The sequence below is a fragment of the Oncorhynchus nerka genome, linkage group LG2 (genome assembly GCF_034236695.1).
Source record: "Oncorhynchus nerka isolate Pitt River linkage group LG2, Oner_Uvic_2.0, whole genome shotgun sequence".
Taxonomy (NCBI): Eukaryota; Metazoa; Chordata; class Actinopteri; order Salmoniformes; family Salmonidae; genus Oncorhynchus; species Oncorhynchus nerka.
This window is the reverse complement of record NC_088397.1, coordinates 76,416,227-76,442,374: the sequence shown is the minus strand read 5'-3', so window position 1 is coordinate 76,442,374 and position 26,148 is coordinate 76,416,227. Positions and strand designations below refer to the sequence as shown.

Sequence of the window (26,148 nt, the reverse complement as noted above, 5' to 3'; positions counted from 1 at the left end):
CCTTAAATGTGATTAATAACATTATGTATAACTCTCTCCAGATCAGTGACTGATTTTTTTTTGCGATATTACTTAGATGGTAAAAGCAGGACTGGACAACGTTCTTTACATTCAGTTTGAGGTTTAGATCATGGTCCAAGAAGACAGCAAGGTTTCTGGCTGTGGACTTTACTGTAACGGAGGAGTAAGGATCAGACCAAAGCGCAGCGTGTTAAGTGCTCATGATTTTTAATAATAATCAAAACTGAACACTGAATAACAAAACAACAAAGAAACAACCGAAACAGTTCTGTCTGGTGCAAACACACAAAGACGGAAAACAACCACCCACAAAACACAATTGAAAACAGGCTACCTAAATATGGTTCTCAATCAGGGACAACGATTGACAGCTTCCTCTGATTGAGAACCATACCAGGCCAATCACAGAAAATCTTAGAATAACTAACATAGACAACCCACCCAACTCACACCCTGACCATACTAAAACAAAGACAAAACAAAGGAACTAAATGTCAGAACGTGACATTTACGTAGGTGAACAAATGACCAAGATTATTTACAGTTTGGGTTCTAGCAAGGTGCGGGCCAAATAAAACAACCTTCTATTTCTTATCAATGAGCTGGAGAAAATGGTCAGACATCCAACATTTGATGTCAGCAAGAAACTTGTGAAGGGTAGCTACACTAGCTTGGTCACTGGGACTGATTGGTAAAACGCTGCATGTCATCCTCAGAGGTGAATATGAATGTTATGATTGTGGATGATGTCTCCAAGGTTTCCCATGTACAGGGAATGTACAGGGAAAAAATAGTGGGGCCCAGATTCGACCCTTGAAGGACACCATGGTGAATAGATGCTGTGGAAAGGTTATTGGGTTTCAGCCCCCTGCTGCCCAAGGCATTGTCCATCTCTGTCCACACAGACATACTTCAGCTAACTAACCTGCTACACTCAATTTCACCACCACAGCTGTTGTTACGTAGTGCCAAAATCAATATCTTTGTTTTGACAGTTACTGTATTCAACTCTGATATCTATCGCTTTAAGATGGATTGAGTTCCATCCAAACGGCTAGCTGGCTCAGTCAAACTCAAGACCACATATGGATTTTTCAGAGATATCTCACTCTTCCCCTTCTAGGAAATGTGACTTGTCTCTTAGAAACAGATCTCTCATGGCAGCAGGACCACTGTTCATGTGACTGCAGCTGCACTGCGTGATACTGCCCATGCTGATCTGGTTTTAATAGTCTTATAACAGTGAATGTCAGTTATATCTAGTGATATACAGGTAACTTCCTATCCTTCTAATTGCCAAACTATCCTTGTGGCAGTCCATTTAATGAGTTGTCAGCATTGAACTGTTTTATATTATCTCCATACACTTTGCCTGCATTGTTAATTAAGGGCCCTTTGCAGTTGAAACAGCTGATAAAACTAACAATACATTTTTTTTGTTTTGTTGTTATTTCCTGATATTAGCTGGTTGAAAATACAATCTATAGAGGCTATTATTGCACATTTTAATTGAAATCTAGTAAGGTACTTAAAGTACTTAATTGTTACTCAGAAATGATTTGATATTGATATAAACACAGCTGCATTTGGCATTTAAAATGAATTTGGCATTTAAAGGAAAATCTTCCTTCATTACAAAATACAGAACATTAATAGACAAGAACAGCTCAAGGACAGATCTACATACATTTCCAAAAAAAGGCACATGTAGCCTATATATAAATACATACTCACAAATTATCTAGGTCAAACAGGGGAGAGACGTTGTGTGGTGAGGTGTTGCTTTATCTGTTTTTTGAAACCAGGCTTGCTGTTCATTTGAGAAACATGAGAAGGAACAACCTTCCATAATGGCTCTATATAATAATGACTCTATATAATAATGTACACTTTCTAGAATTTGTTCTTGATTTGGGAACTGTGAAAAGACCCCTGGTGGCATGTCTGGAAGGGTAAGTGTGTGGGTCAGAGCTGTGTGTAAGTTAACTATGCAAACAATTTGGGATTTTGAACACTAATGTTTTGCAGTCAGTCTCTCCTCAACTTTTAGACAGGAGAAACTTGCATGCATGGTAATTACAGTTGAAGTCGGAAGTTTACATACACCTTAGCCAAATACATGAAACTCATTTTTTCACAATTTGTGACATTTAATCCAAGTAAAAATGCCCTGTCTAAAGTCAGTTAGGAAACACCACTTTATTTTAAGAATGTGAAATGTCAGAATAATAGTAGAGAGAATTATTTATTTCAGCATGTATTTCTTTCATCACATTCCCAGTGGGTCAGAAGTTTACATACACTCAATTAGTATTTGGTAGCATTGCCTTTAAATTCTGATTTTTGTTCGGAATCTCGGATGACTGATGTGCCCAATATAATTGATAGCATTGGATAGAAAACACTCTGATGTTTCTAAAACTGTTAAAAATAATGTCTGTGAGTATAACAGAACTGATATGGCAAGTGAAAACCCGAGGACAATCAATCCAGAATCTTTTTTTTTAGCATGTGGAGCACTAAGGCAAACATAGTCTCTTTGAGCGCGTAAAGGAGGGAGCGCTCTTCATTATTTTACTTCCTTATTGAACATACTATTCTCTGTATGAGATATTATAATTTCTTTAGACATTAGACTACCTGAGGATTAATTAGAAATGTCATTTGACTTGTTTGGACAAACTTTACCGGTAACCTTTGGGATTTTTGTCTGCCTGTTGAACGCGTGGATTACGGAACTTAATGACGCCTACTAAACATACTTTTTGGGATATAAAGAAGGACATTATCGAACAAAACTACCATACCGTGCCGTATCGAAGAGCCCTCACTGCTGCTCGATCATCCTAGTTTTCCAACTGAATTAAGGAAAATAATAATCCAAGAAGATGCCTTTTTGACACTGTCGCAAAGCTAACTAAAAAGCAGCATTCCCCAAGAGAGGATGGCTTTCACTTCAGCAGTGATAAATTCATTAACTTCTTTGAGGAAAAGATCATGATAATTCGAAAGAAAATTTGCGGACTTCTCTTCAAATCTGCGTATTCCTCCAAAGCTCTGTTGTCCTGAGTCTGCACAACTCTGCCAGGACCTAGGATCAAGGGAGACACAAGTGTTTTAGTATTATATCTCTTGACACAATGATGAAAATAATCATGGCCTCTAAACCTTCAAGCTTCATACTGGACCCTATTCCAACTAAACTACTGTAAGAGCTGCTTCTTGTGCTTGGCCCTCCTATGTTGAACATAATAAACGGCTCTCTATCCACCGGATGTGTACCAAACTCACTAAAAGCGGCAGTAATAAAGCCTCTCTTGAAAAAGCAAAACGTTGACCCAGAAAATATAATAAACGATCGGCTATATCGAATCTCCCATGCCTCTCAAATTTTAGAGAACTGTTTGCCTTCCTGAAGACACAGAATGTATATGAAACGCTTCAGTCTCGTTTTAGAACCAATCATAGCACTGAGACTGTGCTTGTGAAGGTGGTAAATTACCTTATAATGGCGTCAGAACGAGACTCTGCATCTGTCCCTTATCCGAACCGGATGGTAGGTGTTCCGAAGGTCCAATTTGGAAAAGATGGTTGCTCCCTGGAGAGTGTCGAAAGCTGAGAAGATGAGTCGTAGCGCAAAACGGTTTTTAACCGTAATGTCATTGAGACCCCGAACAGAGACACATAAACCCAGCAGTGAGAGTGTCCTCAAAATACCCTTCCATCGTTTCGGTCTCCGGACCCGACAGGGAATAAAGTCACACCCGAGGAGGTGTAGTGCCCGGGAGAAGGTAGATGGCACAGGCTTAGGGCCAATGCGGAGGAACCGAGGTGTCACAGGCCTTGCTGAAAACCTCCCGGAGGTCCTGGTATTCCGCAGGAATGACGGAGAGGTTCGTGGCTTCTCCCAAGCCCGCAGAAAGATGTCCCAGGGCAGGCAGTGCCGACTTCAGGCAATGTACATGGCAAAACGGGCTCCAACGCAGGATATAACCAGTTGCCCAGCTGATCAGAGGATTGTTCCTCTGGAGCCAGGGGAACCCCAAAACCACAGGTTCATGAGGGAATTCAATTGACAGGAACTCCATACTCTCACTGTGATTGCCCGATACTCTCAGGTTAATGGGAAACGTAGTGTCGTTGACTCTGCCAACAGAGCTCCCATCTAACACTCTGACATCCATGTGAATGGAGAGGGGTTGTGTGGGGATTCCCAGCTCCGAGACTAGGGTATCGTCCATAAAGCTCTCGTCGGCCCATGAGTCAATGAGCACCCGGAGAGATTTGGGGTAGCATGGAGAGAGGTACGAGCAATGGAGGATGGGAAACTCCCCATACGACTCAGCAGCGTACTCATAGCTGCTTCATGAGCCTCGGTTTTTAATGCGCAGATAGCTAAGAAATGTCCCGTAGCTCCACAAAATAGACAGCTCTGGGTGTTAAGTCCGCATACGTGCTCAGCCGGAGACAATCTAGCCCTGCCCAGTTGCATGGGATCCGAATGAGGTGAGTCGGCAGCCCTCAGTCTTTCCCGAGTGAACTCGGGTGACATCGGGTTCACTCGGATATGTAGACTTCGGGGCTCTCTGGGATTCCTTGGAGGCGAGGTGGGAATCGAGGGCAAGCGAGGGCAAAGGGTACAGATTCCCTCTCCTTCCTATGTTCCTGTAGCCTCCCATCGATCGGGGGAGTCTAGGTCCATTGGCAGCTTCCAGGCTGCGAGTTCATCTTTGATCACCTCCAATAATCTGTGAAGGAACATGTCGAACAATGCTTATGGGTTCCAGGCACTCTCAGCTGCCAACGTGCAAAAATCCACCTTGTTGTCTGCCACACTATGGGAGTCTTGGCGTAGCTGGATCGAACACCTTCTGTACTTCTGCCACAAACTCCTTCAGAATGAGGCAGACGGCGGACTGTTGCTCCCACACCTCTGTAGCCCAGGCAAGTGCCCCCCCGGACAACAGCATTATGAGGTTACGAGCGGTCCGAGGGGAAAGAAGAAGGCTGCAGCTCAAAGATGAGAGAGCACTGGGAGAGAAAGGCCCTGCAAGTTCCAGAATCTCCAGTGTAGTGCTCCGGAAGAAGTAAGTGGGGTTCGCGGGACACTGGGGTAGGCTGGGAAGAACAATCGCTGGTGGCGATAACTCCTCGTGTCTTCCAATGGTGGCTCTTTGCTGGGAGATAACATTGTGGATCTGGTCTGAGTCTGCTGGGTCTGTCATGGCCAGTCGGGCCGGCAAAGGGCTGGTTGAGGGCAGGCAGGGGTTTGTGATCAGGTCAGAGTCTGGCAGGTACAGGATGGCAGGCAGGCTTGGGGTCAGTGCAGCCAGAGGTTCGTAATCAGGTCAGAGTCAGGCAGGTACAGGACGACAAGCAGGCTCGGGGTCAGGGCAGGCAGAATAGTCAGAACTGAGAACTAGGATACAGAACTTGAGAAACAGGAAGACGGGAAAGTATGCTGGTAAGACCTGACAAGACAAGAGGAACTGGTTACAGACAAACAGAGAACACAGGTATAAATGCACCGGGGATAATGGGGTAGATGGGCGACACCTGGAGGGGGGTGGAGACAAGCACAAAGACATGTGAAACAGATCAGGGTGTGACAAGGTTATTATTGTGGAGTAACTACAATGACTGTTGATCCATCCTCAGTTTTCTCCTATCACAGACGTTAAACTCTAAATGTTTTAACCTGTTGCTTCTACTCGGGACGCTTGCGTCCCAACTAGAGCTCTGGAAATGCAAATGCGCTACGCTAAATGCTAATAGTATTAGTTAAAACTCAAAAGTTCATTAAAATACACATGCAGGGTATCAAATTAAAGCTACACTTGTTGTGAATCCAGGCAACAAGTCAGATTTTTAAAATGCTTTTCGGCGAAAGCATGAGAAGCTATTATCTGATAGCATGCAACACCCCAAAAGACCCACAGGGGACGTAAACAAAATAATTAGCATTTCGGCGTTACACAAACCGCACAATAAAATAGAAAACATTCATTACCTTTCACCATCTTCTTTGTTGGCACTCCTAGATGTCCCATAAACACTATTTGGGTCTTTATTTCGATTAAATCGGTCCATATAAAGCCTAGATATCGTTATATGTAGACTGTGTGATAAACGAAAAAAACATCGTTTCAAAACGTAACGTCATTTTTTAAAATTCAAAAAGTCGACGATAAACTTTCACAAAACACTTCGAAATACGTTTGTAATGCAACTTTAGGTATTAGTAAACGTTAATAAGCGATAAAATTCATCAGGAGGCGATGTAAAGATCATTAGCTGTCCGTCTGGAAAAATGTCCGGCTAGAAACTCAACGAAAATATCCGGTCCTAGACCGGATTAGATACGGTGTCCTGTATGTGTTTGACCAAGAAAAAACTCGAAGGGAAATGACAAGACTCTAGACACCCTGTGGAAGCTGTAGGTACTGCAACCTCAGTCAATTAATTGTGGTTCACGTTTATCAATGGGTTCAAGTAGCGCATGGATATATTTTCCCCATTTTCAGTGATCAGTTTTTCCTGTGCTTTTCGATGTAAATGCCGTTCTGGTAAAGCCACGGCAGTGATTTAACCAGTTTTTTAAACGTCTGAGTGTTGTCTATCCACACAGACTAAGCAAATGCATATACTATATTCCTGGCATGAGTAGCAGGGCGCTGAAATGTTGCGCGATTTTTAACAGAATGTTCAAAAAAGTAGAGGGTCGACTGAAGAGGTTAAAGTCACATTTGGCGTCATGGTAAAATCTTTGAGCGGTTTCCTTCCTCTCCGGCAACTGAGTTAAGAAAGGTGACTGGGTGTGTTAAAAAAGTGTAATTAAGTGTAATTAAAAACTTAACCGTGCTCAAAGGTATATTCAATGTTTGCTTTTATTTGACCAGTCTACCAATTTATGCCCTTCATTATGAGTACTCAATATGTTGCCTCAAGACATTTCAGCTTTTCATTTGAATTAATTTGTAAAAATGTCAAAAAGTGTCATATAGCAGTGATTGGCTTGACTCTGGGTCATACACCAATCTGAAAGTGAAATCTCAGCATCCTGACTTTCCCCCATGACCCAATGGACTGGAGCTGGGTCATCATTATATAATGTACTGAGTCTGACAAACTGGTCTCATGATTTATTGGTCATATATTGACATTTTGAATGTCAGTATGTAATAAAAAATAAATTTGCCAGTTATCTAGTCTTGAGTTTCCACCATAGCCACAGGAAGGGTCAAGGTTAAGGGTCAAACTATCTTCCCAGGCTATGGTTGAAACCTTTGACCAGAACTAAAGAATTCACCTTAATAATATATAAATAGATAATCTGGATAATAAAGCATATGCATTCATATCATCGCATTTGCAGACAAACAGTAAAATACTATTCCTAATGTGATGACTAGGAATATGTCCAGATTTGGTACCAGTAGCCTAGTCACTGCAGGTTATTGAACTCAACAACTATTTGCAAAAATTACCTTCTGTACAGAGCGCACACTCGAGGTCCAGGGGTAAATTATTTTAGGCTGTCCGGGAAAACGATGTCCTTTTACAAAAATGTTTTACCTAATTTTACAGATTGGAGAAATTAGCATAATCTTTTTTTATAACACAAAAAGACAAAAATGACAGGCGACTTTGATATTGACAAACTGAAAACAATCTTTTTAAATGATCTCCTCTTGAATGCAACCAATAACGAATGTGTACGAAAGGGAGATACATAGATTGTACAATATGATGTCAATTTAATCTAATTACAAACATTTTGCTATTTTTTATTTGGATTTCACTCGTAAAAATGCACTGAATTCAAGGATTTTCTACACAAAGTGTATTTTCTAATTCAACTCAACAAACAAGACCAAGCTTTTGTGTTTCAATAATGTCTCATTAAAGATCACATGATCAAGCTGAATCCTTGATCAAGCTGAATCCTTTTTGCAATAGTTTACCAATGTTCACAATGGTAAACTATTGCTATAAGGATTCAGCCTGATCATGTTGTATTTAATGAGACATTATTGAAACACAAAAGCTCTGTCTTGTTTGTAGAGTTGAATTAGACAATACCCTTCATGTTCACAGAGCTGCTCAATGTGTCTTCACATACAGAGTCTTGAAGATATTACGGGCCAGTTACAAAGGTCGTACAAGACAAATAACAAGTGGTCATACTGTGCCAAAGAGTTGGACTAAGATAGACATCTGATAGGACTCTTACTGCATTGGGTTTCATGGGTGCTCAACAGGGGCACCGCTCCATGTGTCAAGGAAAGCATGACTTGAGAAAGAGAGATTGATACAGTAGATTTTGGCAGCAAGTTACAAAGAGAGGAGATTGAGAATGAGAGAGCAAGTAAGAGGAACAAGAGAGAGAGAGAGTGTGGCTGGGGGACGGACAAAGACAGAGAGAAATAGGAGGGGTTTTAACACTGCCTCTCAAAAAAAAAAAGTTTAATGAGGTACCAGTGAGGAGAGGCGGTCACACACACACCCACACCCACAACCCAATCCACACTCAGACTCGCTCAGTCATTCAGTCAGTGAAGACAGATATGGCTAAGCAGAGCTGAACTTCTTGTCAGTCAACATCCGGACATAGATCTTTCCCTCATTTGGTGTCACTTTTTTCCTTCTCTTTTCTCCTCATCGTTATGCACTTCAAGTGGGAAATAATTGAATCACCACCAGAGAAAGGAACTTTGCTCCAATGACTCTAAAAGTGGACTCTACTCTTTTCTACTTGCCTAGGTCAGCCAGATGAACACACACAAACCAGCCCACAAAGCCAAGGTAGGTCCCCCACTCTGGAACCTTGGAATTTTGGGCATCTTATTCTGATGTCAACTTGTATCATTCCAAGCTTTCTTTGTTGAGGGCAAAACTTATGGGCTGGAAATTGTAAGCTGAATGCTAGATATTTTGTTATCAACATTTGTTATCGACATTAATGACATGTATTTATTTGTTTTAAATTACGCATTCATCATGGCTGTGGATTTTGTTTAGAGTATAAGGTCTAAGTTTGCAATTTACACAGAGAGTGATGCTTTGACTTGATTGAAGGCAAGTTCATTTTATTAAGCCACATACTTTGTGTGAATTTGACAAGACAGTTATTGAGTTGTAATTAACTGCATTTACTGTTCCAGTCTGTACTGTGAAACACACCCAGTGTAGCCAATGGATCTTAGGGAGTGAGAAGAAATATTGGAATCATTTTTTTGTTGCTTATGAAATGAGCTTGGGATGCGTCACAGGTTTATGAAACAACTTCTGTGGCCCAGCTAAAACACACAGTACCACACTGAAAAGTTAACATCTAGGATGACATAAGAACACTGTCTTTTTTTAAATGTCTCTTCTTGAACTTATTTGCTAAGCTCAGCAGATATCTCTCTCTCCTGTGGTTCTTGTTGGTTCTTTGAGCTTCTAGTTTGTGTAACCATTGTAATGCCAGAAAGGCAATCCTGTAGGTGTATTCATAGCCGCAGGAAGTAGTTTGGGGGTGGGGGTGCTGCGTTTTCTGCGACAGGCAGGCTCTTGGTGTATCATACATGTATATGACCGTAGTGAATGGGATGGATGGGGAGATGGGTTGTGAAAAGAGGAGTAATTGGAGCAGACAAAAAGCCACATCAAAGGAATTAGTCAATTTCCTGCACAAAGACTTAAGTTTAAACCCCTTAATAAGGTCAATTTTCGTGCCCCCGTGGAAATGTAATTAGCATAAAAATAAATATATCAGTTCAAGTTAGAGATATCTGCTGTTTTGCATTAGATGCGTCTCAATCCATCACATCCGGCTATGTCTCACATCTGTGTTGAAAGGTGACAGAGCTAGAGCAGTGTTTGTCAGACCATGGGACATCCTTAAAATTGGTCTTCTCACAAACTAGTCTATCGAACGGTTTGGCCCACAAAAGACAGACGAGTCTCTCATGAACACGTAGATGTCGGTTGTTTTGTTCTAGAATGCTCACAGGCCTCACAAGACTCGCCTGAAGGTCCCGGGGTACCAGTTGAAAAATTCATGGAAGTATACTGATAAAAAATAAACGCAGTCTGAGGTCGAGCAGTTTCCGTACCAGGCAGCGATGCAACCAGTCATGTTGCTCTCGATGTTGCAGCTGTAGAACCTTTTGAGGATCTGAGGACCCATGCCAAATATTTTTCGTTTCCTGTAGTGGAATAGGCTTTGTCGTGTCCTCTTCACAACAGTCTTGGTGTGTTTGGACCATTCTAGTTTGTTGGTGATCTGGACACCAGGGAACGTGAAGCTCTCAACCTGGCTAGGTCTCTGACGTCCTCCCTATTAGCTGTTTCGTCATTGTCAGTGATCAGGTTGTCAGTGATCACTGTTGTGTTGGCTGCAAACTTAATGAAGGTGTTGGAGTCGTGCCTGGCCATGCAGTCGTGGGTGAACAGGGAGTACGGGAAGGCACTGAGCACGCACCCCTGAGGGATTCCAGTGTTGAGGATCAGCTTGGCATATGTGTTGTTACCTACCCTCACCACCTGGGGGCGGCCCGACAGGAAGTCCAGGATCCAGTTGCAGAGGGATCCATTGATAAAATGCAATTGTGTTTGTTGTTCATAGCTTATGCCTGCCTATACCATAACCACACCGCCACAATGGGGCACTCTGTTCACGACATCAGCAAACCACTTGCTCACCCAATGCCACACATGTTGTCTGCAGTTGTGAGGCCGGTTGGACGTACTGCCAATTCTCTGGCAACAGCTTTGGTAGACATTCCTGCAGCCAGTATGCCAATTGCACACTCTCAAAATTTGAGACATCTGTGGCATTGTATTGTGTGACAAAACTGAACATTTTGGTGTGGCCTTTTAATGGCAAAATGCACCTGTGTAATGATCATGCTGTTTAATCAGCTTCTTGATATGCCACATCTGTCAGGTCGATGTATTATCTTGGCACATAAGAAATGCTCACTAACAGGGATGTAAACAAATTTGTGGACACAATTTGAGAGATATAAACTGTTATGTGTATGGAAATATATATGGGTGTTTTGTTTCAGCTCTTGAAACATGGGACAAACACTTTACATGTTGTGTTTCTATTTTTGTTCAGTGTAGATATGGAGACTGTTTAGTGACAACAATGAGGGTTTAAATACACTATATATATATATATATATACACACAAAAGTATGTGGACATCCCTTAAAATAAGTTGATTTGGCTGTTTCAGCCACACCCATTGCTGACAGGTGTATAAAATCAAGCACACAGCCATGCGAACTCCATAGACAAACATTAGCAGTAGAATGGCCTTATTGAAAAGCTCAGTAACTTCAACGTGGCACCATCACAGATGCCACCTTTCCAACAAGTCAGTTCATCAAATGTCTGCTGTTACTGTGAAGTGGAAAATATAGAGGTTTCAAGTTCCATCCCAGTGATAGAAAGTTGTTTGAGATTTTAATGCCTCAACTTAACCACTTCAAAATGTAACTTTTGCAATAACTTTGAAATGTTACATTTGTGAAAATTTAATTTTGACCTATTTCAGATACCAGACACGAATATGATCATTCCAATGGCATGTCTACATCTATGGGATCAATGATTCGCATGAAAAGTTCAACAATTTGCCACAATCTGGTGTCTGTTACTATGACTGAAGATGTGAATTATGTCTGAATCCTTAAAAGTAAAGCATTTTTTGCTAGCGTTTTCACAGAGAAGATGATTGATAAGCATTATGATAGACGGAATAATCTCCTCCTTTATTTATTTTCCTTCTTTCCCTTCCTGTACTATTGGGTGGAATTCCCTGGCGCTGTGGTATGGAACCTGGCTCCAACTGCTCAGACACAGGGTATTCTGAAACATGCAACAGCGTTAACCCCAATAGAAGGGTGTCATGTACGGAGCTGAGACAGCCACATTTTCGAATGCAACATTTTGCAACTATTCTGTTAGATTCTGGGTACGATAGCAAATTGAAGAAATTAATGATTGTATCGTCCTTTTTTTGTAAAATGGATTAAAGTGAGCTTGGATGATACATAGGTGCTATCCTATGATTCTAAATATTCTGTGTTCAAAATATGATGCTCTCCGTCAAACAGTGCATTTGTTCCAAATGTCAGAAAATGCACCCAAACCTTAAGGGAAATCAGCAGTTGCTACATACATTTTTCTACTCATAAATTAATGACATATACACCTATTGATTCCTGAAGAATATACAGTGTCTTCAGAAATTATTCACACCCCTTGACTTGTTACAGCCTGAATTTGAAATGGATTACCTTTAGATTGTGTCACTGGCCTTCAAACAATATTCTATAATTCCAGTGGAATTCTGCTTTTAGAAATGTTTACGAATTAGTAAAACATGTAATGTATTGAGTCAGTAAGCATTCAACCTTATGGCAAGTTTAAATACGGACTCACTCTGTGTGCAATAGTGTTTAAGTCATTTTTAAATTACTACATCACCTCTGTACCCCACACATACAGATAATTGTAAGGTCCCTCAGTCGAGCAGTGAATTTCAAGCACAGATTCAACCACAAAGACCAGGGAGATTTTCCATTGCCGCGCAAAGGGCACCTATTGGTAGACATTGAATATCCCTTTGAGCATGCTGGAGTTATTAATTACACTTTGGTTGTTGTATCAATACACCCAGTCAAATCAAATCAAAGTTTTGTCACATGCGCCGAATACAACAGCTGTAGACCTTACAGTGAAATGCTTACTTACAGGCTCTAACCAATAGTGCGAAAAAAGGTGTGTGTGTGTGTGGGTAAGTAAGTAAAGAAAAACAGTAAAAAGACATTTGAAAATAACAGTAGCAAGGTTATATACAGACACCGGTTAGTCAGGCTTATTGAGGTAGTATGTACATGTAGTTACGGTTAAAGTGACTATAAATATATGATGAACAGAGTGTAGCAGTAGCGTAAAAAGAGGGGTTGGCAGGTGGTGGTACATAATGCAGATAGCCCGGTTAGCCAATTTTTATTTTACATTTACATTTAAGTCATTTAGCAGACGCTCTTATCCAGAGCGACTTACAAATTGGTGCATTCACCTTATGACATCCAGTGGAACAGTAGTGCATCTAAATCTTTTAAGGGGGGGGGGGGGGGTGAGAGGGATTACTTTATCCTATCCTAGGTATTCCTTAAAGAGGTGGGGTTTCAGGTGTCTCCGGAAGGTGGTGATTGACTCCGCTGTCCTGGCGTCGTGAGGGAGTTTGTTCCACCATTGGGGGGCCAGAGCAGCGAACAGTTTTGACTGGGCTGAGCGGGAACTGTACTTTAATTTTTTTATTTTACTAGGCAAGTCAGTTAAGAACAAATTCTTATTTTCAATGACAGCCTAGGAACAGTGGGTTAACTGCCTGTTCAAGGGCAGAACGACGGATTTTGTACCTTGTCAGCTCGGGGATTTGAACTTGCAACCTTTCGGTTACTAGTCCAATGCTCTAACCACTAGGCACAATGAAAATAGTCCAGGTAGCCATTTGATTACCTGTTCAGGAGTCTTATGGCTTGGGGGTAAAAAATGTTGTGAAGCCTTTTTGTCCTAGACTTGGCACTCCAGTACCACTTACCATGCAGTAGTAGAGAGAACAGTCTAGGACTGGGGTGGCTGGGGTCTTCCTCTGAAACCGCCTGGTGTAGAGGTCCTGGATGGCAGTAATGTACTGGGCCATACGCCCTACCTTCTGAAGTGCCTTGCGGTCGGAGGCCGAGCAATTGCCTTGTGATGCAACCGGTCAGGATGCTCTCGATGTTGCAGCTGTAGAACCTTTTGAGGATCTCAGGACCCATGCCACATCTTTTTAGTTTCCTGAGGGGGAATATGCGTACTTCCTAACTAAGTTGCCGAAGAGGAAGGAAACCGTTCAGGGATTTCACCATGAGGCAAATGTCGACTTTAAAACAGTTGAGTTTCAAATCAAATTAAATTGTTTTTTTCACATACACATATTTAGCAGATGTTATTGTGGGTGTAGCAAAATGCTTGTGTTCCTAGCCCCAACAGTGCAGTAATATCTAACAATTCGCAACAATACACACAAATCTAAACGTAAAATAATGGAATTTAAAAATATATAAATATTTGGATGTGCAATGTCAGAGTGGCATTGACTAAAATACAGTATAATAGAATTTAGTATATACATATGAAATGAGTAAAGCAGTACGTAAACATTAAAGTGACTAGTGTTCCATTATTATAGTGAACAGTCATTATATGTCTATGTACAGTGAGGCAAAAAACGTATTTAGTCAGCCACCAATTGTGCAAGTTCTCCCACTTAAAAAGATGAGGCCTGTAATTTTCATCATAGCCACACTTCAAATATGACAGACAAAATGAGGGGAAAAAATCCTGAAACTCACATTGTAGGATTTTTTTATGAATTTATTTGCAAATTATGGTGGAAAATAAGTATTTGGCCACCTACAAACAAGCAAGATTTATGGCTCTCACAGACCTGTAACTTCTTCTTTAAGAGGCTCCTCTGTCCTCCACTCGTTACCTGTATTAACCTCATAGTCCGCCCCATCCCGCATGCGGTATCGTTACTACAGCCTCAAGCTCATTACCATAACGCAACGTTAGCGATTTCTAAAAATCGCAAATGAAATGAAATAAATATGCCTGCTCTCAAGCTTATCCTTTTCTTACCAATCCTGTCGTCTCAGATTTTCAAAATATGCTTTTGAACCAGAGATAGCTAGCTTAGCATTTAGCGTTAGCATTTAGCACGCAACATATTCACAAAAACCAGCCAAGGAATCAAATAAAATAATTTACCTTTGAAGAACTTCAGATGTTTCAATGAGGAGACTCTCAGTTACATAGCAGATGTCCAGTTTTTACTGAAAGATTCTTGTGTAGGACACATCGTTCCGTTTTGTTACTATGCATTTGGCTACCGAAACTAACCGAAAATTCAGTCACCTACACGTTGAACTTTTTTCCGAAATAACTCCATAATATCGACTGAAACATGGAAAACGTTGTTTGAATCAATCTTGAAGGTGGTTTGGCATATATCTCTCCATTGAAAGCCCAGTCCTTGAAGCAAGCTTTGTTCTCTGATTCGAATGGAAAAATACTGGGACCTGACTTTTGCGCACCAATTGCCACGCAGACACCAAGCGGGACACTTGGCAATTGTAGTCTCTTATGGTCAATCTTCCAATGATATGCCTACAAATATGTCACAATGCTGCAGAGACCTTGGGGAAACAAGATAAAGTGTCCGTTCATTCCTGTCGCATTCACAGCCATATAAGGCGATCATGGAAAACGTAGCCTCAGAAATCCTGTTCATTTCCTGGTCGGTCAAACATCTTGGTTTTGCCCGAAGCATTTGTTCTAGGGGACTCACAGTGAAAATCTTTGCAGTTCTGGAAACGTAAGAGTGTCTTCTTTCCAAAACTATCAATTCCAAGCATATTCGAGCATCTTTTTGTGACAAAATATTGCGCTTAAAACGGGCACGTCTTTTTATACAAAAATGAAATACTGCCCCTATAGTACTAACAGGTTAATGGCACCTGTTTGAACTTGTTATCAGTATAAAAGACACCTGGCCACAACCTCAAACAGTCACACTCCAAACTCCACTATGGCCAAGACCAAAGAGCTGTCAAAGGACACCAGAAACAAAATTGTAGACCTGCACCAGGCTGGGAAGACTGAATCTGCAATAGGTAAGCAGCTTGGTTTGAAGAAATCAACTGTGGGAGCAATTATTAGGAAATGGAAGACATTCAAGACCACTGATAATCTTCCTCGATCTGGGGCTCCACGCAAGATCTCACCCCGTGGGGTTAAAATGATCACAAGAGCGGTGAGCAAAAATCCCAGAACCACACGGTGGGACCTAGTGAATGACCTGCAGAGAGCTGGGACCAAAGTAACAAAGCCTACCATCAGTAACACACTACGCCGCCAGGGACTCAAATCCTGCAGTGCCAGACCTGTCCCGCTGCTTAAGCCAGTACATGTCCAGGCCCGCCTGAAGTTTGCTAGAGAGCATTTGGATGATCCAGAAGAAGATTGGGAGAATGTCATATGGTCAGATGAAACCAAAATTGAACTTTTTGGTAAAAACTCAACTCGTCGTGTTTGGAGGACAAAGAATGCTGAGTTGCATCCAAAGAACACCATACCTACTGTGAAGCATGGGGGCGGAAACATCATGCTTTGGGGCTGGTTTCTGCAAAGGGACCAGGACGATTGATCCGTGTAAAGGAAAGAATGGGTCCATGTATCGTGAGATTTTGAGTGAAAACCTCGTTCCATCAGCAAGGGCATTGAAGATGAAACGTGGCTGGGTCTTTCAGCATGACAATGATCCCAAACACAACGCCCGGGCAATGAAGGAGTGGCTTTGTAAGAAGCATTTCAAGGTCCTGGAGTGGCCTAGCCAGTCTCCAGATCTCAACCCCATAGACAATCTTGAAGGAGTTGAAAGTCTGTGTTGCCCAGCAACAGCCCCAAAACATCACTGCTCTAGAGGAGATCTGCATGGAGGAATGGGCCAAAATACCATCAACAGTGTGTGAAAACCTTGTGAAGACTTACAGAAAACATTTGACCCCTGTCATTGCCAACAAAGGGTATATAACAAAGTATTGAGAAACTTTTGTTATTGACCAAATACTTATTTTCTACCATAATTTGCAAATAAATTCATAAAAAATCCTACAATGTGATTTTCTGTCATAGTTGAAGTGTACCTATGATGAAAAATACAGGCCTCTCGTCTTTTTAAGTGGGAGAACTTGCACAATTGGTGGCTGACTAAATACTTTTTTGCCCCACTGTGTATAGGGCAGCAGCCTCTACAGCGCAGGATTGAGTGATCGGGTGGTAGCTGGCTAGTGATGGCTATTTAACAGTCTGATGGCCTTGATATAGAAGCTGTTTTTCAGTCTCTCAGTCCCAGCTTTGATGCACCTGTACCGACCATTTCAGATCGTCAGTGATGTGTACGCCAAGGAACTTGAAGCTTTCCACCTTTCCACCCACTGCGGTCCTGTCAGTGTGGATAGGGGCGTGTTCCCTCTGCCTTTTCCTGAAGTCCACGATCAGCTACTTCGTTTTGTTGACGTTGAGGGAGAGGTTATTTTCCTGTCACCACTCGACCAGGGCCCTCACCTCCTCCCTGTAGGCTGTCTCATTGTTGGTAAACCTACTATGGTTGTGTCGACTGCAAACTTGATGATTGAGTTGGAGGCTGCAAAAAATGTTGCAAAGAAATTAACGTCATATCCTGAATACAAAGCATTTTGTTTGGGGCAAAGGACTAGGGAGTATTGTTCAGGATAAAAATAAACAGAACAGAGCTAAGAACAGGTAAATTCCTAGACGAAAACCTAGTTCAGTCTGCTTTCCAACAAACACTAAGAGACAAATTCACCTTTCAGCAGGACAATAACCTAAAACACAAGGCCAAGTATACACTGGAGTTGCTTACCAAGACAATATTGAATGTTCTTGAGTGGCCTAGTTACAGTTTTACTTAAACATCGGTTTGAAAATCTGTAGCAAGACTTGAAAATGGTCAACAACCAACTTGACAGAACTTGAATGTTTAAGTATAATGTGCAAATATTGTACAATCCAGGTGTACAAAGCTCTTAGAGACTGAACCAGAAAGACTCACAGCTGTTTTCAATGCCAAAGGTGATTCTAACATGTATTGACTCAGGGGTTTGAATACTTATGTAAATGAGATATTTCTGTATTTCATTTTCAATACGTTTCCATTTTGTCAATATGGGGTATTTTGTGTAGATGGGTGAGCAAAAAATATGTTTAACCTGTCTGGGAATGGAACCCCTCGTCAACAGCCAGTGAAATTGCAGGGCGACAAATTCAAACAGAAATGTCAAATCAAATTTCTCAAACATACAAGTATTAGGCACCATTTTAAAGACAAAAAAAAATCTTGTTAATCCAGCAACAGTGTCTGATTTCAAAAAGGCTTTATAGTGAAAGCTCCACAAACGATTATGTTAGGTCACCACCAAGTCACAGAAAAACACAGCCATTTTTCCAGCCAAAGAGGAGTCACAAAAAGCAGAAGATTATTTATCACTAACCTTTGATCTTCAGATGACAGTCATAGGACTTCATGTTACAGTGCATATTTATATCCAAAACTCTAATTTTACATTGGCGTGTTATGTTCAGTAGTTCCAAAACATGCAGTGATTTTGCAGAGCCACATCAATTCACAGAAATACTCATCATAAACATTGATAATAGATACAACTATTATACATGGAACTTTAAATAAACTTCTCCTTAATGCAACTGCCGTGTCAGATTTTTAAAAACTTTACGGATAAAGCATTGCATGCAATAATCAGAGTACGGCGCTCAGAGCCCAAACCAGCCAAAGAAATATCCGCCATGTTGTGTAGTCAACATTAGTCAGAAATAGCATTATAAATATTATGTCCATATACCTCCTTTTGTTAGGGAGTTTGGTAAAGAAATCCAAACGCGCGTGCAAGTCCAGCGGAAAGGTCGGATGAAAGGTCTAAAAAGTTATATTACTGGTCATAGAAACATATCAAATGAAGTATAGAATCAATCTTTAGGATGTTATTAACATAAATCTTCAATAATGTCTCAACCCGGAGAATTCCTTTGTCTGTAGAAAAGCAATGGAATGCGAGGTAACTTTCACATGACCGTGCGTCACGAGCTCGTGGCTCCTGGCAGACCTCTGACTCATTCCCCTCTCACCCCCTTCACAGTAGAAGCCTGAAATAACTTTCCAACGACTGTTGACATCTAGTGGAAGCCTTAGGAAGTGCAACATGATCAATATCCCACCTATCTTCAATAGGGGCTGAGTTGAAAAACTACAAACATCAAATTTCCCACTTCCTGGTTGGATTTTCTCAGGTTTTTGCCTGCCATATGAGTTCTGTTATAATCACACACATCATTCAAACAGTTTTAGAAACTTTTCTTTTCTATCCAGCGCTACTAATAATATGCATATATTAGCATCTGGGACTGAGTAGCAGGCAGTTTACTCTGGGCACGCTTTTCATCCAAAAGTGAAATGCTGCCCCCTATCCCAATGAAGTGAATACATTTTGAATTCAGGCTGTTACACTCAACATGTGGAATAGGTCAAGGGGTATGCATACTTTCTGAAGGCACTGTAAATAATAAATGCCACATGAACTTAGTTTAACTGTTGTACCCCATCAGAACCCAAAATATAATCTTGTTTGTAAACAAAATACATGTAAACAAACTGTATAGCCTCAAAACATGTACTTAACTATAGTGGTGATATCATGCGTGGTCATTCCTTGGATCCATATCTCTGTATATGAATTTGAGAGGGATTAAATTTAAAAGCTAAACATTTCTTCCACATTAACGGACGCTACTAATATCATTATTTTTATAATTGTTTGATATACTGTTCTCTCAGAAAGGCAAGTCTTGGAATTCCTCTCTACAGGAAACAGCTTCAAGATGTAGTAATAAGATTATTTTATTATTACATTAATCTTGTTAGATTATTATTGCATTTTATTTTTTTATGGAAATACATAATTCATTCATTTGAAAGCCATCATTGTAACAAAAATCTCTATATGTACTTTTTTTCAACAAAAGTCCTGTTTTATACAGTGGGTCACAAACGGTCTTCATATTAAACAAATAACTACTGTGCTCATATTGTTGGGATATTGGAAGCAGAGTGTTTACATGAGTTGAGTTAATTGAAATAAAAATACTTGAGTGCTGTTGGAGTGTTTCATTAGAACACCCACCCATCAGTAACTGTTGTTTTTGGCCTCCACGGTGCCAATGTGTACATTAAGATTTTATTCTGTTCTGTTTCAAAGATGGGATGAATGTGACCAGTGGCTGATGTCTGTATATGTCTTGAAATGAAGTGTTCTCTGTTGTATAGTTAGGGCCATGACTGAATCTATGGAAGCAACATCTTCTGATGAACACATGTTATTTCAATATTATTTATTTATTTATTATTATGGCATTAATCCATAACATTTTATACTGTTGCGAAACATATCAATCTATCAATTACATATGCCGCTTTTGCTGTGAAAGAAAGGAAAATAAATAAGCCCACAGGTTCCATCTGGTCATGATTTTGGAGAGAATAACCATAAAATACAAATGCCGTATCGTAATTTGATCCTCCTGTTGTTGTAGGAAACGCAAACTTGTATAGCCACAGGATGTGTGTGTGTGTGGTGGGGGCGGGGAAGCTGGGGAATGTTTGGCTGCGTTACAGACGGCTATGTTTGAGTAAAGGCCCAGTGCACTACTTTAAAGATTGATTTAAATGTACTCCTTATGATTTTGCAAGTGGTGCTGCAACACCCCCCGTACATAATTGTATCATGTACGTGTGTGTGCATGTGTGTGTGTGCATGTATTTGTTAAAGGTGACATCTTTACATCCTTGTAAAAAAAGAATAATATTAATTTAAATTACAAGTTGTAAAAATGACAACATTTTCTTGTTACAGGTGTCTTCAATCAGGTAGAACCAAATAATTTGTATTCTCTCACTCTTTTTTGATGTGATAGGATATACTGTTAGCTGTTCACCTTTCCAGATGTTTATTCCCAGTGATCTGCAAGAGTATGGGAATTGGCAGCAGAGACACTGTAGTACTTTACAATCACTTTCAGTACGACCCTTACAAGTTGTGTAATCAAAAACGATTGTGTTCTCAAATAAACAAGATACAATATGATTTTAAATGAAACTAGCATGATTTTATTGACTATCAAATTTGAAGACATATCCAAAAATGTGTCATACCCCATGTGACCTAGAATTGTATATACTTAATATGTAATTTAGTTATCACGTGGATAAAAGGCACTATTGTGCCTAACATTTTGCAACTCATTAATGAACAATATTGAACCCGATTTAGATCTTTGCTCTTCTTTATGCGAACATATGGTTCAGTGTGAACTAAACTTTGACTTGTAGATCCCTAAGTGGAAATATAAGTTGTTGTAGTACTATGTAGTAGTAGTAGTAGTGTAATAATACTGCTCCGTTCATTTCAGGCTAGGCATTTGTGCTTCGTCGTCCTCCTCTGCTTCCCTTTGGCGTGGGCTGGCGTCCCTGGTCCATGTCGACACTCTGTGACAAAGGGTCACCTCCTCAACCTCAATCGCCTGGTGAGGACACCTCATACCACACTAAATCGTGCAATGATAGACTCCAAACAAAAAAAATCAACTTGAGATAGTTGCTTTCAATCACTCAAACTGTCATAACTCATGCCTGAACATATTGATGTTAATGAAAGGTTTCCTCCCAAGTTAGTTCATGTATTATCTAAAATGTAGGATTTTTCCTTCTGTGACCCACACAAAATGTGGCAGCCGTGATTTCTGTATGGCTGCATGACTGAGTTCCACACTTCACTGTTTGGATCTTTGTTTCCCACGCAGATTGACAATCAGTTGGAGAATGGCTGTTCAATAACCTATGTATTTACTGAGCTCCAGAGTTTGGTGAGTATTTCCTTACTACTACACTGTAATTACAACTTTCACAACAAAATGAGTTTGATGCGTGCACATAAAGGATATTATACCATAGATAAACATCACAACCAGTCACTGTCAAGATAGTCTTGTTCTTTCAAGATGTGCCAGGCTGGCATACGGATTCAAACTAATGCTCACTTCTGACATCACAGGTCTAAGTTCAAACTAATGCTAACTTCTGACATCACAGGTCTAAGTTCAAACTAATGCTCACTTCTGACATCACAGGTCTAAGTTCAAACTAATGCTCACTGCTGACATCACAGGTCTAAGTTCAAACTAATGCCCACTTCTGACATCACAGGTCTAAGTTCAAACTAATGCTCACTTCTGACATCACAGGTCTAAGTTCAAACTAATGCTCACTTCTGACATCACAGGTCTAAGTTCATACTAATGCTCACTTCTGACATCACAGGTCTAAGTTCATACTAATGCTCACTTCTGACATTACAGGTCTAAGTTCAAACTAATGCTCACTTCTGACATCACAGGTCTAAGTTCATACTAATGCTCACTTCTGACATCACAGGTCTAAGTTCAAACTAATGCTCACTTCTGACATCACAGGTCTAAGTTCAAACTAATGCTCACTTCTGACATCACAGGTCTAAGTTCAAACTAATGCTCACTTCTGACATCACAGGTCTAAGTTCAAACTAATGCTCACTTCTGACATTCAGTTCAAACTAATGCTCACTTCTGACATCACAGGTCTAAGTTCAAACTAATGCTCACTTCTGACATCACAGGTCTAAGTTCAAACTAATGCTCACTTCTGACATCACAGGTCTAAGTTCAAACTAATGCTCACTTCTGACATCACAGGTCTAAGTTCAAACTAATGCTCACTTCTGACATCACAGGTCTAAGTTCAAACTAATGCTCACTTCTGACATCACAGGTCTAAGTTCAAACTAATGCTCACTTCTGACATTACAGGTCTAAGTTCAAACTAATGCTCACTTCTGACATTACAGGTCTAAGTTCAAACTAATGCTCACTTCTGACATCACAGGTCTAAGTTCAAACTAATGCTCACTTCTGACATCACAGGTCTAAGTTCAAACTAATGCTCACTTCTGACATCACAGGTCTAAGTTCAAACTAATGCTCACTTCTGACATCACAGGTCTAAGTTCAAACTAATGCTCACTTCTGACATCACAGGTCTAAGTTCAAACTAATGCTCACTTCTGACATCACAGGTCTAAGTTCAAACTAATGCTCACTTCTGACATCACAGGTCTAAGTTCAAACTAATGCTCACTTCTGACATCACAGGTCTAAGTTCAAACTAATGCTCACTTCTGACATCACAGGTCTAAGTTCAAACTAATGCTCACTTCTGACATCACAGGTCTAAGTTCAAACTAATGCTCACTTCTGACATCACAGGTCTAAGTTCAAACTAATGCTCACTTCTGACATCACAGGTCTAAGTTCAAACTAATGCTCACTTCTGACATCACAGGTCTAAGTTCAAACTAATGCTCACTTCTGACATTACAGGTCTAAGTTCAAACTAATGCTCACTTCTGACATCACAGGTCTAAGTTCAAACTAATGCTCACTTCTGACATCACAGGTCTAAGTTCAAACTAATGCTCACTTCTGACATCACAGGTCTAAGTTCAAACTAATGCTCACTTCTGACATCACAGGTCTAAGTTCAAAAAAACTAATGCTCACTTCTGACATCACAGGTCTAAGTTCAAACTAATGCTCAGGTCTTCTGACATCACAGGTCTAAGTTCAAACTAATGCTCACTTCTGACATCACAGGTCTAAGTTCAAACTAATGCTCACTTCTGACATCACAGGTCTAAGTTCAAACTAATGCTCACTTCTGACATCACAGGTCTAAGTTCAAACTAATGCTCACTTCTGACATCACAGGTCTAAGTTCAAACTAATGCTCACTTCTGACATCACAGGTCTAAGTTCAAACTAATGCTCACTTCTGACATCACAGGTCTAAGTTCAAACTAATGCTCACTTCTGACATCACAGGTCTAAGTTCAAACTAATGCTCACTTCTGACATTACAGGTCTAAGTTCAAACTAATGCTCACTTCTGACATTACAGGTCTAAGTTCAAACTAATGCTCACTTCTGACATCACAGGTCTAAGTTCAAACTAATGCTCACTTCTGACATCACAGGTCTAAGTTCAAACTAATGCTCACTTCTGACATCACAGGTCTAAGTTCAAACTAATGCTCACTTCTGACATCACAGGTCTAAGTTCAAACTAATGCTCACTTCTGACATCACAGGTCTAAGTTCAAACTAATGCTCACTTCTGACATCACAGGTCTAAGTTCAAACTAATGCTCACTTCTGACATCACAGGTCTAAGTTCAAACTAATGCTCACTTCTGACATCACAGGTCTAAGTTCAAACTAATGCTCACTTCTGACATCACAGGTCTAAGTTCAAACTAATGCTCACTTCTGACATCACAGGTCTAAGTTCAAACTAATGCTCACTTCTGACATCACAGGTCTAAGTTCAAACTAATGCTACAGGTCTAAGTTCTGACATTACAGGTCTAAGTTCAAACTAATGCTCACTTCTGACATCACAGGTCTAAGTTCAAACTAATGCTCACTTCTGACATCATAGGTCTAAGTTCAAACTAATGCTCACTTCTGACATCACAGGTCTAAGTTCAAACTAATGCTCACTTCTGACATCACAGGTCTAAGTTCAAACTAATGCTCACTTCTGACATCACAGGTCTAAGTTCAAACTAATGCTCACTTCTGACATCACAGGTCTAAGTTCAAACTAATGCTCACTTCTGACATCACAGGTCTAAGTTCAAACTAATGCTCACTTCTGACATTACAGGTCTAAGTTCAAACTAATGCTCACTTCTGACATTACAGGTCTAAGTTCAAACTAATGCTCACTTCTGACATCACAGGTCTAAGTTCATACTAATACTCACTTCTGACATCACAGGTTAAGTTCAAACTAATGCTCACTTCTGACATTACAGGTCTAAGTTCAAACTAATGCTCACTTCTGACATCACAGGTCTAAGTTCATACTAATGCTCACTTCTGACATCACAGGTCTAAGTTCAAACTAATGCTCACTTCTGACATCACAGGTCTAAGTTCAAACTAATGCTCACTTCTGACATCACAGGTCTAAGTTCAAACTAATGCTCACTTCTGACATTACAGGTCTAAGTTCAAACTAATGCTCACTTCTGACATCACAGGTCTAAGTTCAAACTAATGCTCACTTCTGACATCACAGGTCTAAGTTCAAACTAATGCTCACTTCTGACATCACAGGTCTAAGTTCAAACTAATGCTCACTTCTGACATCACAGGTCTAAGTTCAAACTAATGCTCACTTCTGACATCACAGGTCTAAGTTCAAACTAATGCTCACTTCTGACATCACAGGTCTAAGTTCAAACTAATGCTCACTTCTGACATCACAGGTCTAAGTTCAAACTAATGCTCACTTCTGACATCACAGGTCTAAGTTCATACTAATGCTCACTTCTGACATCACAGGTCTAAGTTCAAACTAATGCTCACTTCTGACATCACAGGTCTAAGTTCAAACTAATGCTCACTTCTGACATCACAGGTCTAAGTTCAAACTAATGCTCACTTCTGACATTACAGGTCTAAGTTCAAACTAATGCTCACTTCTGACATTACAGGTCTAAGTTCAAACTAATGCTCACTTCTGACATCACAGGTCTAAGTTCAAACTAATGCTCACTTCTGACATCATAGGTCTAAGTTCAAACTAATGCTCACTTCTGACATCACAGGTCTAAGTTCAAACTAATGCTCACTTCTGACATCACAGGTCTAAGTTCAAACTAATGCTCACTTCTGACATCACAGGTCTAAGTTCAAACTAATGCTCACTTCTGACATCACAGGTCTAAGTTCAAACGAACGCTCACTTCTGACATCACAGGTCTAAGTTCAAACTAATGCTCACTTCTGACATCACAGGTCTAAGTTCAAACTAATGCTCACTTCTGACATCACAGGTCTAAGTTCAAACTAATGCTCACTTCTGACATCACAGGTCTAAGTTCAAACTAATGCTCACTTCTGACATCACAGGTCTAAGTTCAAACTAATGCTCACTTCTGACATTACAGGTCTAAGTTCAAACTAATGCTCACTTCTGACATTACAGGTCTAAGTTCAAACTAATGCTCACTTCTGACATCACAGGTCTAAGTTCAAACTAATGCTCACTTCTGACATCATAGGTCTAAGTTCAAACTAATGCTCACTTCTGACATCACAGGTCTAAGTTCAAACTAATGCTCACTTCTGACATCACAGGTCTAAGTTCAAACTAATGCTCACTTCTGACATCACAGGTCTAAGTTCAAACTAATGCTCACTTCTGACATCACAGGTCTAAGTTCAAACTAATGCTCACTTCTGACATCACAGGTCTAAGTTCAAACTAATGCTCACTTCTGACATTACAGGTCTAAGTTCAAACTAATGCTCACTTCTGAC

At 40.4% G+C, this 26,148-nt stretch overlaps 1 protein-coding gene across 2 annotated transcripts in view; it reads left to right on the top strand.

The window, feature by feature from the left end:
• The first annotated feature begins 8,539 nt into the window (after positions 1–8,539).
• Positions 8,540–26,148, top strand: part of csf1a (colony stimulating factor 1a (macrophage)) — a 39,861-nt gene continuing 22,252 nt past the window's right edge. For both annotated transcript variants that reach the window (XM_029682156.2, XM_029682164.2), the window contains exons 1-3: positions 8,540–8,826; positions 21,139–21,252; positions 21,529–21,591. In XM_029682156.2, the coding sequence (XP_029538016.1) occupies positions 8,794–8,826; positions 21,139–21,252; positions 21,529–21,591 (210 nt within the window). In that variant the 5' untranslated portion in view covers positions 8,540–8,793. The remainder of the gene's footprint in view (positions 8,827–21,138; positions 21,253–21,528; positions 21,592–26,148) is intronic.